This window comes from Macaca fascicularis, chromosome 16 (genome assembly GCF_037993035.2).
Source record: "Macaca fascicularis isolate 582-1 chromosome 16, T2T-MFA8v1.1".
In the NCBI taxonomy this organism is placed as follows: domain Eukaryota; kingdom Metazoa; phylum Chordata; class Mammalia; order Primates; family Cercopithecidae; genus Macaca; species Macaca fascicularis.
Genome location: NC_088390.1, coordinates 43,728,696 through 43,745,379, shown reverse-complemented (window position 1 = coordinate 43,745,379; position 16,684 = coordinate 43,728,696). Strand labels below are relative to the sequence as shown.

At 39.8% G+C, this 16,684-nt stretch overlaps 1 protein-coding gene across 17 annotated transcripts in view; it reads right to left on the bottom strand.

Moving 5' to 3' along the window:
• The window catches only part of ACACA (acetyl-CoA carboxylase alpha), a 330,564-nt gene that overhangs the window by 170,913 nt on the left and 142,967 nt on the right, over positions 1-16,684 (bottom strand). For all 17 annotated transcript variants that reach the window (XM_005583932.5, XM_005583930.5, XM_005583933.5 and 14 more), the window contains 4 exons: positions 10,100-10,309; positions 5,577-5,747; positions 4,421-4,582; positions 3,914-4,077 (listed from right to left, as the gene is read on the bottom strand). In XM_005583932.5, coding sequence (XP_005583989.1) covers positions 3,914-4,077; positions 4,421-4,582; positions 5,577-5,747; positions 10,100-10,309 — 707 coding nt within the window. The remainder of the gene's footprint in view (positions 1-3,913; positions 4,078-4,420; positions 4,583-5,576; positions 5,748-10,099; positions 10,310-16,684) is intronic.

Below are 16,684 nucleotides of genomic sequence, written 5' to 3'. Positions count from 1 at the left end.
GCAGGAGAATCACTTGAACTCAGGAGGCAGAGGTTGCAGTGAGCTGAGATTGTGCCACTGCACTCCAGCCTGGGCGACAGAGCAAGACTCCGTCTCAAAAAAAAAAAAAAACACACGAAATACAGGTTGAGTTCAGGGAATGGTATGATTGAAGCAGAGGTATAAGGATGGGAACGAGTGGCTAATCCATTCAACCAACATTTACTGAATGCTTACTATGTTCAGGGGATATAGCAGTAACAAGACACAGTCCTGTTCTCATGGTATTTAGATTATGACCCAAGGGAAATTATACTGGAATATACTGGAATATATGAGTTGGGGCATTCTGGCAAACAAGAGTCCAAACCCCAAGCTGAAGATATACACCTAATGTAATGAAGAAATAAGAAACAAAGCTCTAAGCTGAAGAATGAACTTTTGGCATAGTGTCAAGAAGGAGACTTATTGTAGACAACGTATTTTTGACATGCTAAAAATTAAGCTAGTTAGTTTTGTACTGTAGACAAATGTACAGAGCTGGTCGAAAATAAGGAACAAGTCTTCTGGATTGGGTCATGTGACATTCCCTGAAAAAAATACACAGTGGTCTGCCAAATCAGAACTTAAACCTAAATGCCAACAGAGGCCAGTCTGGGAACATAAATGAGTGAGGCAGACTGAATAGGAGTTGTGTTAACTACAAAGTTTATGTACCATCTAAAAGAAGCAGCCACACAAAACTAGCTGTTTGTTGTTGTTGTTTGAGACGGAGTTTAGCTCTTGTTGCCCAGGCTGGAGTGCAATGGCGCGATCTTGGCTCACTGCAACCTCAGCTGCCTGGGTTCAAGTGATTCTCCTGCCTCAGCTTCCTGAGTAGCTGAGATTACAGGCACTCGCCACCACACCTGGCTAATTTTTGTATTTTTAGTAGAGACAGGGTTTCACCATGTTGGCCAGGTTGGTCTCAAACTCCTGACCTTACGTGATCTGCCCGCCTCGGGCTCCCAAAATGCTGGGATTACAAGTGTGAGCCACTGTGCCCAGGAAAAACTAGGTAACTTTTTTTTTCCCCCTTTTAATTACATTTATTTTAATGCTGAATTTACTCCCGTACCATAAGTTTTTGTTTTTTCAGTTTCTTCTGGGATATCTTTTTCTTCTGGGCAACCTCTTCTTCTGGTTTAGGAACAATCTATTCCTTTTCAGTAAGGATCATCTCAAAGTGGCAGGGAGAGCTCATTCATGGGTTAATCCGACCATGAGCTCTGTAGATCTGTTGGCGCATCTTAGGTGCTTTGTTCACTTGGATATGCTCGATGACCAGAGAATCTACATCTAAACCCTTAAGTTCAGCATTACTCTCTGCGTTTTTAAGCATGTGCAGCAACAATTCAGCACTCTTTTTCTTTTTTTGAGACAGAGTCTCGCTCTGTTGCCCAGGCTGCAGTGCAGTGGCGCGATCTTGGCTCACTGCAAGCTCCGCCTCCCAGGTTCACATCATTCTCCTGCCTCAGCCTCCCATATAGCTGGGACTACAGGCGCCCGCTAATTTTTTGTATTTTTAGTAGAGACGGGGTTTCACCATGTTAGCCAGGATGGTCTCGATCTCCTGACCTCGTGATCCGCCCATCTCGGCCTCCCAAAGTGCTGGGATTACAGGCGTGAGCCACCACGCCCGGCCTCAGCACCCTTTTTGGGTCACCGACCTTGTGTCCAGCCCCACTGCTTGGCCTGGGCACACCTGCCAACCCAACCATTGTAACGTCGGAATGGTACACACTGTTTCTGTAAAGTGACATCTTTCAGATACTTCGTGGCTTTTCGAATATGCATACCCTTGATGGCCTGGGTAGTTTCACGAGTGTTCTTAAAGTGAACACGAAGATTGGAACCTCCTGATTTGCATGATTTCGTGGGGTTCTCCGGGTCAAGTGAATAGCGAACCATTTTCACAGATTACCTCAGGCCACTTAGGGAAAGAGCCTAGCTAACTTTTAACAACGAGAATGTAAAACTAATGTTGTCATTATAGTCCTACTTTTTTTTTTTTTTTTTGAGGCGGAGTCTTCACTCTGTCGCCCAGGCTGGAGTGCAGTGGCACCATCTCGGCTCACTGCAAGCTCTGCCTCCCGGGTTCGCGCCATTCTCCTGCCTCAGCCTCCGGAGTAGCTGGGACTACAGGCGCCCGCCACCGCGCCCGGCTAATTTTTTGTATTTTAGTAGAGACGGGGTTTCACCGTGTTAGCCAGGATGGTCTCGATCTACTGACCTCGTGATCCGCCCGCCTCGGCCTCCCAAAGTGCAGGGATTACAGGCGTGAGCCACCGCGCCCAGCCTATAGTCCTACTTTTAAGAGCTAGCAGAAATCCATATTTTGATTTCAATCTCCTAATTTTTTAATATTGTCAAATTAAAAAACATTAACACCCTGTGAGCTGATCAAAACACATCTGTACGTTGAAACTCACCAGAAAGCCAACAATTTGCAAGCTCTAGTAAACCTTTTTCACTTTGCAGAGCATAATATGGCAGTGAATATGCTTAAAAGGCAACTTCATACCAATGTTTTTTTCTGGTAGCAGTGTTTTAATTTTGAAAAATTCCACTTATAGTTTTGAAGAATGAGAAGAAATGTAAAGGACAAAATAGAGAAATAATGAGATTTCCCTACTTCTAAAAACAATATTACAAACTAATTAATCAAGGCTGGGTACAGTGGCTCATGCCTATAATACCAGCACTTTGTGGGGCCAAGGTGGTAGGATCATTAGAGCCCAAGAGTTTGAGACTAGCCTGGGCAACAAAGGGAGACCCCATCTCTACAAAAAATTTAAAATTTGCTGGACATGGTGGTGCACACCTGCAGTCCCAGCTACTCAGGAGGCTGAGGCAAAAGGATTGCTTGAACCCAGGAGGTTGAGGTTTCAGTGAGCTGTGATGGCACCACTGCATTCCAGCCTGGGTGACAGAGCAAGACCCTGCCTCTTAAAATTAATTCATGAAATTGATAAAAATATAAAACTAATCAATAAGTGTTTATTAATACAAATAACCATATACTAGGATTAATACATTACTAACAAATGCTACTTATTAATTACCTACTCCGTGTACAGTTCAAAGGTAAAGGGAATGGTATTAAATGTTTGATGCAAGGCAATAAATCATTAAAAAAACAGAAAAGAACTAGTTCAAATTTCAATTTTGGATAGATATTCCAAAAGATCTAAGCTGTTAAAATCACCTCCTTCAGCCCTATGTTTTAGGCAAGCAAAAGTGCTGTTAATTTAATATTCATTGTTTATGATTAATAGAATATTATCTAACATTTATGATATAGCAGTTATATTTGCCTAAGCTGTTATATACTTTACAGCACACTAAGGTCTCTTATATAAGCAATGTAGACAATTTCTTTGTGTCCTTTTCATAATATGAGCAGTATAATTTTATTATTTTAAATAACTATAAGCGTACATCATGGTGACTATGGCTCATAACAATAGATTGTGTACTTGAAAACTGCTAATAGATTTTAAGTCTTCTCACAAGAAAAAAATAAAATAAAAGTCTATGATTTATTTGATACCTAGTTCTTGGCCAAGAATCTACCTCCCCTCAATAACAATACTCTTTCTGTGGAAAAATAAGATACCTTTAAAGCAATCAATTTTATACATTTATCAAAAATATTTGAAAGTAAAAATACTTCAAAAGGCTCAGAACAACAAACAGAAAAACATCTGCCAAGCACTCCATAATTTAATACAATATGAATGTAAGTACAATTAGAAATATTCAAGATTTCTTCAAAAAGGTTGTTAATATTATTACTTTGATAGCAGATGATTCCTATTCCCATGCTCATACCTTCACTTAAGATTAGCACAAATTTATTTTGTAAAATGCAATCAAATGCTATTATACTCACGAAATTGCCTCCTCTCTGTTTTCTCCCCAAGAAAAGCAGTGACCAAACTGAGAATCAGCAAATTCATGAAGTCCCCCTGCAGCAGCAACACTGAAGTATCCCCAAACATTCTTATTGCTGCGGAAATTTAGTTCCTGAACTGTTCCTGAACTGGGCTTAAAACCCTGTTAGAGAATAAAGAATGAGAGACCATATTATGTTTCAAAGGAAGAGAAGATTTATATATTCTTGTTTAAGTTCTGTGTTAATCACACACAGAAGCAGAGAAGACACACAAAAATGATAAAGGCCTAGACCCAATGCTACAGGCCCACTGAAGACTCTATAGTGACTTAAGTGGGATTAAGTAACCAATGAAGCAATGACATTTACTTATGTGCTCTGAGAAACCTCTATATTTCTCTCTCCAGAGGAAGTCCCAAGATATTTCAGAAGTATATGCTCAGATACTATCTTAACATTAAAGTTCATTAAAAGGAGGTATAAACCTTTTAAGTGACGGGTTACCTCATCTGGATTTTCACTAGTGATCCGAGCAGCAATAACATGGCCCCTTGGGCAAGGAACATGTGCAGAATCTTCAAAATCAATGGGAGAATCACCCCAGGGAGATACCCCGTACATCATACGGATATCCTTGATTCTATATAGAGGAATCCCCATGGCAATCTGAAAGGTAATAAAACACACATCTTTAATTTTTCAGTTACTTCCCTTAAAGTGTAGAGGCTATCAGATAACCTAAAATGTTTTTATTTTTGGAGCCACTCCCTAAAACATTCTATTTTTATAATCTGTATTCTACAATCATCAACTCTAAGTTGCTTGAAATACAATATATCACTACAGATAAGTAGTTAGAATATTCTCCACTTCTAAAGAAGTCCCCACATTCCTAATGCAACAGACACGAGTTCTCATGTTGTCATTTCTCCATCACATAATGAGAATGAAAATATCTAAGGGAGGAGTAAATGTTAATAGCTATCCAAAAACAGACAGCTAGAAAGTCTTAATTGTGTCATAATTATCTCTTCCATCCCTGCAAACCACTGGCGGAAGTAAGTAAATCTTTAGTCTTTAATAGGAACCCAGAAGGTGTTCTCAATGTGGGCAAATAATGTTAGATAAAAATAATATCAAACCTTATCGTTAACTATTACTGCTTTCCATAATATTTGTTTCCTGGGCTGAGAGAAGACAATAATATTGACAGCAAGCACTTTACAAATTATAAAAATATATGTGTGCTACCACACTCTTGTCAGGAAAAACTTCAACCACCAATCTCTGATGCAGAATTATTTCAATAAAGAACACTAGTAAAAAAAAAAAAATGAGTAGGGAATAATTATAATACAAAGTTGTGAAGTTTACTATAGTTAAATAATTGAATAAAGCATACATTATTAACATTTATTTCTAAAACATGACACATTATATCAGATGTGTCTGACTAGAAAAAAAAAATAATATTCCTATGTCTGTACTACATCAGGAAAACCAACCCACACATGCATAACCCATACAGCGTGAAAGAGAAATGAACATTAGGTGTGACTCAGATAGGAGGTGCTTTTTCTCTCATCACACACTGGTTAAACCCGTTTTTCAGGCCTCTCTGACTTCTCTAGGCTCCACAACCCAGTTCAGGGAGACTCACCTGGAGCTGAGCTGCAGGGAGATTGACATCAGCCACCATCTCTGTACAAGGGTGCTCTACCTGTAGCCGAGGATTCAATTCCAGAAAGTAGAAGCTGCCGTCCTGGCTGTACAGGTATTCCACAGTCCCAGCACTCACATAACCCACCATTTTGGCAAGTTTCACCGCACACTCAAAGAAGAGAGATAAGCAAACATAAGTATCTCACCTTATCCAACTGCTGGACCACTACAGCCTCTCAATGACTCAACTGTTCAGTGTGTATAAGAGTCATCAAAGTGGCTCAAGACAGGCGGATCACGAGGTCAGGAGATCGAGACCATCCTGGCTAACCCGATGAAACCCCGTCTCTAATAAAAAATACAGAAAACTAGCCGGGTGAGGTGGCAGGCGCCTGTAGTCCCAGCTACTCGGGAGGCTGAGGCAGGAGAATGGCGTAAACCCAGGAGGCAGAGCTTGCAGTGAGCTGAGATCCGGCCACTGCACTCCAGCCTGGGCGACAGAGCAAGACTCTGTCTCAAAAAAAGAGCCATCAAAGGCTTTTAGCCACATGAGAGCACATTTCACCCTTTCAGATTATCATATCCCTGGACATGGATGAAAAACTCAATGAAAAATCGGGAGATAAGCGTATTTTTCACTTTGCATCAAAAGCAACCTCACCCCATCAGACATAAATGCATGCAGACAAAAAAACACAGGGACAGACTCTTGTCCAGTTTCCAGTATTTCCAATATGCTCCTCTTCTTCCTAGAAACGTAACTAACTAGGAAGAGACTAGATTTCTTTTTCTTTTTTTTTTTTTTTTCTGTCTCCCAGCCTGGAGTGCAGTGGCACAATCTCGTGGCTCATTACAAACTCTGCCTCCTGGGTTCAAGTGATTATCCTGCCTCAGCCCCCCAAGTACCTGAGATTACAGGCATGCGCCACCATGCCTGGCTAATTTTTGTATTTTTAGTAAAGATGGAATTTCACCATGTTGGCCTGCCTGGTCTCAAACTCCTGATCTCAGGTGATCTACTCGCCTTGGCCTCCCAAAGTACTGGGATTACAGGCGTGAGCCACCATGCCTGGCCTGGTTAGTGGCTAAGCTCTGACAAACAAGACATCAGCACTGGTAAGTGATATGCGTAACTCATAAGTCATATATATATTTTTTTCTTTTTTTTTTTTTTTGAGATGGAGTCTTGCTTTGTCACCCGGGCTGGAGCACAGTGGCGCAATCTCGGGCTCACTGCAACCTCCCCCTCCCGGGTTCAAGTGATTCTCCTACCTCAGCCTCCTGAGTAGCTGGGATCACAGGCTCATGCCACTGTGTCAGGCTAATTTTTGTATCCTTAGTAGAGATGGGTTTTCGTCATGTTGGCCAGACTGGTCTCAAACTCCTGACCTCAGGTGATCCACCCACCTCAGCCTCCTAAAGTGCTGGGATTATAGGCGTGAGCCACGGCACCCGGCCCTAAGTCATATTTTGAAAAGTCTCATTCTCTATTCCTAGCTTTTTCCTTCTTATTCACTGGAATGTGGTCATGATAGTATAAGCCAGCTTCAATCATGCAAATGAGAACACACTAACAGCAGCAAGAGAGAAAAGAAAGGAAAAGAAAAGAAAGAAAAAGAAAAGAAAGAACGAACCTGTATCCCAAGATGGCCTCATGGAATAAAAAACTTCCACCAGCCCTGAAAAGCTCACCCCAGACTAGGATGGGAGAGAAAAATAAACTTCTATTTTTTGGGGGGTCCACTGTGTTTTCTGGACCTTTTTGTTACAGTAATTTAACCTGTATCCTAATCGATACAGGAATTATTAAGTGCAGGTAGAATGCTGCTATTTAAAAATATTAAAATATGAGATGCTAGCTTAGCAAAAGGGTAGTGGGTAGCAGAGAAACAGATACTGCAGGCTGGAAAGGCGATAACCTCCTTGTTGGGATAACACAACATTTGGTAAACTGTTTCCTACAATAACTTGGAATACTGACCACACACCAACTAAACCTTAAAAAAGATGATCTGAAAGGGTCAGAGTGAAGAAAAAGCCAACTTCTTTTGTACTCCCCCAAAGAGAAAATGAGATTATCACCCTGAAGCAACTCAGTGTCAAAGATCAGATTAAACATGCTGCTTTAGTTTCAGCTGGCCCCAAGATAGCCAATATTAAATCGAGGTAAGAGAGATAGGCTAAGCACAGAAGCCAGTAAATAATAGAAGAAAAGTTTCTATATCTAGAAGAAATCTTTGAGTATGATTAATCCAACCCAAAGCTGATTGCAAGCAAATAGCCCAGAAGCTTAGTAAGTATTTGAAGGAATTGTATTTCCAAACAAACCACAAACCTGGCTTTCAAAAGCCTGCGGTTGATGATTGGGATATTTGTGCCTTCAATTCTGCACCAGCAGGAAGTGGGTTGTGAAAGTTCTCCCAAAGAAGGCATAGTCTCCAAAGCCCAACTCACAGAGAAAACTGAATGAGGAAGAACTTCCCAGAAAACAATGGTAGGTGCCTTGAAGGACAATGAACAAGGGATTTACTCCCTTATCGCACTTCTTTGGAGTGTGCAGTAGCGGAACCAGGGACAGCCAGAAGGCCTGAGGTAGTATTCTCGTATATAGAAGGGAATCATTGCAATTCCTACCTAAAAAGGAGGATTTGATAACTGCTATGGACCAATGATTGCTATGTACTTTTCATTTTTCCAAATGAGAATTATCTTGTTCCTATTCCATTATTGTATATTGGGTGTATGGTAAGGGCAGGGGGGGAATGACAGTGGGTAAATAACTTGTATTTTGAGTCACTGGCCCATGAAAAGCCACAATACATATCTAATGGAGAGGAATATACATCACACAGAGATCCAGAATCACCTCCAGTAATAACTGGAGTAACTCCAGTTACTAGTAACTGGATGGGACTTCAGGCTGTCTTCCTTGGACAAAGGCAATGTGTGCTCTGAGAGTAGGAAAAAGGATAAAAGGATAATGGGTAGCCAGAGGAACAGACTGAGGCAGATTATGAAATGCCCTCCAGTGACTTTTCTCCACTTCATCATTTTAGGAATAAAATTGAAATTTTTGCTGAGCACATGGTCACTCAGTTAGTGACCACAATTCCTAACAACCTTTGTGCTAGGTATAATTGTGTAACTGAATTTTGTCCAGTGGAATGTGAGCAGAAGTGATATATGTGACTTCAAGATCATGCTTCCATATGCTTGCCCTCCACATAATCTTGTGTGAGTTAGCTTAATCATGAAGATAACAATGTCCGAGAGCAAAGTTTGGCAAACTTTTTTGGTAAAGAGCCAGATAGTAATTATTTTCAATTTTGTGGGTCATATAGCCTCTGTCACAACTATTCAATGCTACCATTGTAGTGATAAAGCAGCCATAAATAACACATAAATAAATAAGCATCATTGTGTTCCAATAAAATTTTATTTATAAAAACAGGCAACAGGTGAGCAATAAACCTATTTCTGGTACCAGCTCATCTCTGAACTATGATGAAAGATAAATAGAAACTTATACCTTGTTTAAGCCACTGTATTTTGCTTATTTATTTATTTATTTATTTGTTTGTTTTGAGATAGGGTCTTGCTCTGTCACCCAGGTTGGAGTGCAGTGGCACGATCAAGGCTCACTGTAGCTTTGACCTCCCAGGGTCAAGTGATCCTCCCACCTCAGCCTCCCAAGCAGCTGACAGTACAGATGTGTGCCATGACACTCAGCTAATTTTTGTATTTTTAGTAGAGATGCAGTTTCACCATATTGCCCAGGCTGGTCTCAAATTCCAGGGCTCAAGTGATCTGTCTGCCTTAGCCTCCCGAAGTGCTAGGATTACAGGCAAAAGCCACCATGCCCGGCCGAGCCACTGCATTTTGAAGGCATCTTTATTACAGCAGTTCAAGAGTTCATCCTAATATATACACAACATAGGAAATAGACTTCTAACACACAAGAAATATATTTTGAAGAATATATTTTGATATAGAGACTGGGTCAGGACTCCAGAAAAGACTATGTTCAGGTCTCTAAACTATAGTTATTCCAAAGGCATCCTTCATGACTCTGAGAAACTGTTTTCTATACAAAAAGATAGAATGTGTGAACTCTGAAGATAGAGGACTTTCCAAAAAAGATAATAGAGTTGATTAAATTCAGCTGAAGACTTGATGATAATCAATCCAGCAAATGAAACTACCTGATTATGAGCTTCTTAAAAAAAAAAATCAACCATAAGACTAAAAATTTCAAAACACTTCTCTTCTTTATCCCTCTTTCCCAAAATGGTACACTGATTTTTTTTAAGAACGCATTAACTACTTTTAGAGCTTGATATGTTCCTTGACAATTCTCTTAGTGAGAGAACAGTAAAATTTTTTTTCTCTAAGAAAAGGATATAATTTTATTAATTATTCAGAATAGTTGTTTAAAATCCCATTATTCTCAGATTGGTACATGAACTGAATGAAAAATGTTCTGTGTAAGAAAACATAAAGTAAGCCTTTTAATATATGTACCTGTTCCATGTGTTCAAATACTGCTGGAGTAGCAATAGTAGCTGGTGCCTCTTCAATAATCTTCTGATGCCTGCGTTGTACAGAGCAATCACGACCAAACAAAGAGATGGCATTGCCATATTGGTCCGCTAAGATCTGCACCTCCAGATGACGAGATTGTTTGGCTAGTCTCATCACAAATATGGGAGATCCAGGGACTTCAGCTTGAACCTGTATTAGAAAAGGGGGGGAAAAAAACAATTCTTAAATTTTAAACATTTTATCTATCTTGATAAGCTACTTTGATTTCAACAAGCAGATGTCCAGAAGTGTCAGGAACCATGTTAATCAGCAGAAATACAAAAGTGAATAAAATACAGTCCATGCCATCATCTTTAATATCTTTAAGATGCTGCATTCTTACATAATCAATATTAATTGATAAATATGAAAACATGAAAATCTGGTGCATCACAAAGGTAAACAACAAAATATTTGAAAACATAGGCACATACACAAATCCAACAATGGGCAAAATACTACTATCCTGTATTCTGTACAACTAAATGTACAACTTGTTCCAGACAAGATACTTTCCTGGTTCACATTACATCATATATGGTATTGTTGCAGCCAAAGGAATTTCATCTTTAGTTTTGAAGAATATTACTGTTGGGGACAGAATTCTAAAATGGTAACTATTTTTTTTTCTCAGCACTTTAAATAATCCCAATAATTTTTGGTTTTCACTGTTTCTACTGAGATGTCAACTGTCAATCTTATTGTTACTCTTTTGAAAGTAATCTTTATTCCTCAGCTGCTTTAAGATTTTCTCTCTTTCTCTCTTTTGTAAGGGGTAGAGTGGTAGATTTACTCTGATAAGCATAGATGTGGTTCTTTGTATTTGTCCTGCTTAAGGCTCATAGTGCTTTTTGAATCTGTCCTTGGTATCTTTTATCTGTTCAAAGAAATTCTTAGCCTTTCTCTCTTCAAATATGGCTTCTGCTTCATCATTTCTTCAAATACTGCTTCTGCTCCATTCTCTTTCTCTTCTCCTCTGAGACTTAAAGTACATGATGTTAGACCATTTCACATAACCCATAGTCTTTTATGCTCTGTATCTTTTTTGCTCTGTTTTGCCATGTAGCAAGTCATCTCAAAACTCAGTGGCTTGCTTAGAACATCAACCTTTTATGATGCTGTTCTCATCTGGGCAGTTCTTCTTCTAGTCTTGCACTTATATACAAATCACCATCTGGTAGCTTCAGTGGGGTAGAATGGTCTCACTCAGATGTCTGGTGATTTGTGCTGAGTGCTGGCTGGTATGTCTAGGGAGCCTCAGCTGTAATCATTCATCTCCAATGCATGTGACTTCTCATCCTCCAGCAGGTTAGACCAGGCTTCTTCAGTGCTGTGTTCCAAGAGTGCAAACGCAGAAGCTGTAAGACCTCTTGAGGTATAAGCTCTAGAATTTATACATCTCTTTGGCCACATTCTGATGGTCTAAGCAAGCCACAAAGCCAGCTAAGATTCGAGGGGTGGGGAAATAGATGCCACCCATGGAAGGGAGGAACAGCAAAGTCACATTGCAAAGGGTGTACATACAGGAATGGGAGGAGTTATTGTGGCCATCTCTTGCAAACAACTTACTATGCTCTACCCTATGGCCATAATAATTCACATACCTCCCACATGCAAAATAGACTCACCCCCTCCCAAGACCCCCAAAGTCTCATCCAATCATGGCATCGGGCTTGACGTCCATTTTCTCATGAGTCATGTCCAGAAGAAAATGAGGTTCCTTGGGTGCAGCTCCTCAGGTACAGTTTCTCTTGATCCAAAGACCTGGGAACTAAAAAGACAAGTTATCTGCCCCAACACTCCCAATATTTATGATGATATTGGGAGAGGATAATTGCAAATGAGATTGTTGTTCAAAGAGGAGGAAATAGGAGGTACACAGTAGTCATTGGTCCATAGCAGTTTTGAAATCCAGATAGGTACATGCTGTCAGATGCCCTTACTCCAGCATCAGGAATGCTTTTCTTTTCGTTTTGTTTTGTTTTTTAGGGTCTAGTTTGGTTCCCTCGGAGTGAGTCCTTAATCCATGGCATCCCCTGCTCTTAGCTCTGCCCTCTGGGCTCCTGACTCCACTCTGAAAAATCTCCCTTTTTATTTGAAATGACAGCTGTTTACAGATGAATAGCTTTCTGTCTGCTTCCTGCCCATAAAAAGTTTAAGGCTCAGAGGTCACTTTTCATTTTGAGCTGTTTCTGGCCCTTTCAGTCCCTTGGTGCATTCATCAACACAAATCTCTTGACAACTTTGTGGGTTTCCTATGAATCATATTGGGGTTCACCACTCACCCAAAGAGACACATCCACAACTCATGTCTGCATAGACCTCTCTATACTTTGGGCACATCAGGATGCTGTGAGACAGTACCCTTAAGATACTTAGGGCCAGGCGTGGTGGCTTATGTCTGTGATCCCAGCACTTTGGGAGGCCAAGGTGGGAGGATCATCTGATATCAGGAGTTCGAGACCAGCCTGGGCAACATGGTGAAACCTCATCTCTACTCAAAACACAAAAACTAGCCAGGCATTGTGGTGGACACCTGTAATTCCAGCTACTCAGGAGGCTCAGGCAGGAGAATCACTTGAACCTGGGAGGTGGAGGTTGCAGTGAGCTGAGATCATGCCACTGTACTCCAACCTGGGCGACAGAGTGAGACTCCCTCTCAAAACAAACAAACAAACAAACAAACAAAAAAGATAGCTAGAAGCCTGTTTCTAGCTGAAAGTGTTCTTTTTTTTTTTTTTTTTTTTTTAAAGGATACTTAGAAGCATCTTTGCAGCTGAAAGGATAATTTATTAGCTACTACCTTAAAGATTTCTGAGGCCTTAAAGTCACAGCACTCTTGACTTTGTCTTTACCCTGAGGCATTTTTAACTTAGGAAATCTTTTGCCAGCTGGAGAGACTTGGGATGAGAAACAATTCTATTTTCAATAAGTTCTGGGTCCTTTACATTTCTGTAAATTCTGTCAATTCTGCTTGCAAGCAAAACATCTTCTTTAGCTTACCTCTTTTTTACAGTTTCTTAACATAAGCAACTAGAAGCACTCCACAGATACTTTAAACACTTGTAGAGAGCTCCTTAAACAGATCCATGACTTCATTAAATTAATATATACAATTTATCTTCCAAGTTACCTCAGATAACATTTTTTGCCAATTGTTCCATTATTACAGAACATGGATCTTTTTTCCAGACTCCAGTAACAATTACTACACTGCTTTTCCAGCCTCCCTTAACAGTTCATCGTTCTTCCAGTCTTCATTAACATCCTCCTCATCAATTTTCCAGCCTACACCTATGAGCCAGTTTTAAAGTCAATGTCTCATGTTTTACTTTTTTGTTATGGCAATATCATACCTGTAGGTATCAATTTCTGTGTTAATTATCCATTGATACCTAACAAACTACCAAAATCTTAGTGACTTCGTATAGCCACCATTTTATTTTATTTGCTCATAAGTGTGATCAGCATTTTGAATTTGGCACAATTGGCAGTTCTGATCTTGCCTGGAGTAACTCACGCAGCTCTAGTCATCTGGCAGCTCAACTGGGGTTAGACGGTCAAATATGGTCTCATTTACATGTCTCAAATGTGGTGCTGCTGACTGTCAGCTAGTAGGACTAGGAGGCCTTAGCTGGGACAATTCATCTCTGCTCATGTGACCTCTCCTTCTCCAGTAGACTAGAATGGGCTCTTCACTTGGTAGTCTGAGGGCTCGCTCCAAGACAGCAAGGGCAACTACAAAATTATTTGAAGTTTCGGCTAGGCTTCAGAACTTGTGTACCATTTCTGCCACATTCTACTGGCCAAAACAAGTCACAAGGTCAGCTAAAATTCAAGGGTTGGGGAAAAAAGACTCTACTTCTTGATAGGAGGAGCTGCAAAATAATGGTGTACAGAGTAGGTACACAGAAATGGAAAGAGTTATCATGATCATCTTTGCAAATAATTTCTCACATTGCTCTATGTTTTTCATCCTTTTGTCTCTCTTCATGCTTCAGTCTGAATTTCCTTCTGATCTACTCACCAGTCATTAATTATCTTATCTTTTTCTATGTTTTTTTTGTTTTGTCACCCAGGCTGGAATGCAGTGGCATGACCATAGCCCAATGCAGCTTCAAACTCCTGGGCTCAAGGGATTCTCCCATTTCAGCCTCCAGTGCCACTTATTAATTCTCTTCAACTGCATCTAATATGCTATAATTTTAAACTCCTATATTGACTACTTCTTTTTTAGACAGGGTCTTGCTCTGTTGCTCAGACTGGAATGCAGTGACACAATCTCAGCTCACTGCAGCCTCTGCCTCCTGGCTTCAAGTGATTCTCCTACCTCAGCCACCCAAGTAGCTGGGATTACAGGCGTGTGCCACCAGGCCTAGCTAATTTTTAGTAGAGGTTTCATCATGTTGGCCAGTCTGGTCTTGAACCCCTGACTTCAAGTGATCCACCTGCCTCGGCCTCCCAAAGTGCTGGGATAACAGGCATGAGCTACCATGCCTGGCTACTGATACTGACTTCTTAATTTTAGTTATTGCATTTTCAGTTCTAGAACTTTTGTTTCTTCTTTATAATTTCCAGTTCTCTACCAAAATTCTCAATCTTGTCTTTAATGTCCTTGAATATGTTAAGCAGAATTACTTTAAAGTCCTTGTCTGATAATCTCATTATCTAAACCCTCTGTAGGTCTGTTTCTACTGTTTTGTTCTTCTTGGTTTTCAATCGTCTAATTTTGTATGCCTGTTTTCAACTGAGTGGTTGATATGCTGTAAGAAAAATTAACAGAAATAATTTTAAGTTCTGGATGTTATCTTTCTCCGGAAAGGATTTACATTTGCTTCCTGCAGGTGTCTAGAAGCACTAGCAATCCTAAAACATCTTGCTTAAATCAGAGGTTGAATGTTTTGAAGCCAAGATTTAGTCCCTGTGAGGGCTAGTCTATTTCCAGTTCACCCTTTCTCCCGTAGTCAGTCCTTAAAGATCCCAACCTAAAATGTGGGAGGTTTTCCAGGGCACCTCTCCCCAGGGAGCCCTCTTAGTCTTTTAAGATTGTCAAAAACTTATCAGCCTTTCAGGTGCTTCTTCTTGAACTAGAAGATGTATCTAGGGGAAAAGTAGCCTCATACGTCAGGCTCACATCTCTGGGTTTCCTTTTTCTCCTATATGTTAGCCCCATAATTCTTCACTGTCTTGAATGGTCTCTAATGCCATAAAACACACACACACACACACACACACACACACACACACACACACACACATATTTATAAAGAAATCTGGTTCAGCTTTTCTAGTTTATTCCCAATGGGAGGATTGGTTTATTCAGCCAACTAGTATTGAAAAACTTAAGGACTTTCACAGAAAACCTCCCTTTAGTGTTTTAAGACTTTTCCACTATTTGATTCCATAGTAATGAGTAGTTTTGAAATGTCTGTATCAGTTAACACTAATCCATGCTTTTTTTTTCTTTTTGCTTCTAAGAGCAAAGTCCTTTTCTCTAGACCCTCTGAGTCACTGATCTACCTATGAAATTAGAATTCAATGAAAAAAATGTGGGAAAAAAAAACCCAAGGTAGTATTCAATTTCTGACACTTAAAATAGGATAATGTAGCAAAACAATACCTTATTTATTTATTTATTTTAAAATTTTTTGTAGAGATAGAATCTCACTTTGTCTTCCAGGCTGATCTCAAATTCCTGGCTTCAATCTATGCTCCCGCTTTAGACTCCCAAAGTGCTAGGATTACAGGCATAAGCCACCAAGCCCAGCCAAGACAACACCTTTATCACTTCCTTTATCTAGTACAGATGCTCCTTGACTTACAATGCGGTTATGTCCCAATAAACCCAACATAAGTTAAAACATTTTAACATGTATTTAAGATACCTTCATAGCTTAGTCTATTCTACCTTAAATGTTCTTAAAACACATTAGCTTACAGCTGGGCAAAATCTTCTAACACAAAGTCTGTATTATAATAATAAAGTGTTGACTATCTCACGTAGTTTACTGAATGTTGTACTGAAAGTGAAAAACAATAGCTGTATGAGCACTCAAAGTAAGATTTATGCTGAATGCATTATCAGTTGCACACCATTGTAAAGCTGAAAATTTGTAGGTTGAAATTTTAAGTTGGGGACCATCTGTATATCAAATTATGGAAGACCCAGCTCATAAGATTTCCCATTTAACTTTTGACAGTGAAGCAAGGAGTTTGCTGCTGTTTTAAGAAAAAAAAAAAAAATGCCAAATAAAAGGTGGCATGGCACACTAGTAAAAGAAGTGCAAAGTAGAAAATGACAAGGAAACTATGAAAAAGAGGGAAGCTAGGAGAGTGAAAAGAGCAGACTTCTGTCCCAATTTTCCATTTTTTGACACATCTTTTACTACTCACTGGTAGAAGGAAAAAAAGTGAGTTAAGTATGTGACGGTAACTAAGTATGTGAGGGCAGAACAAAAAGAGACTCCTGTCTCCCTTTTCTCACTCTGTTTAAGATTCTAAAAAGACATCACTTATTTGGTCGTC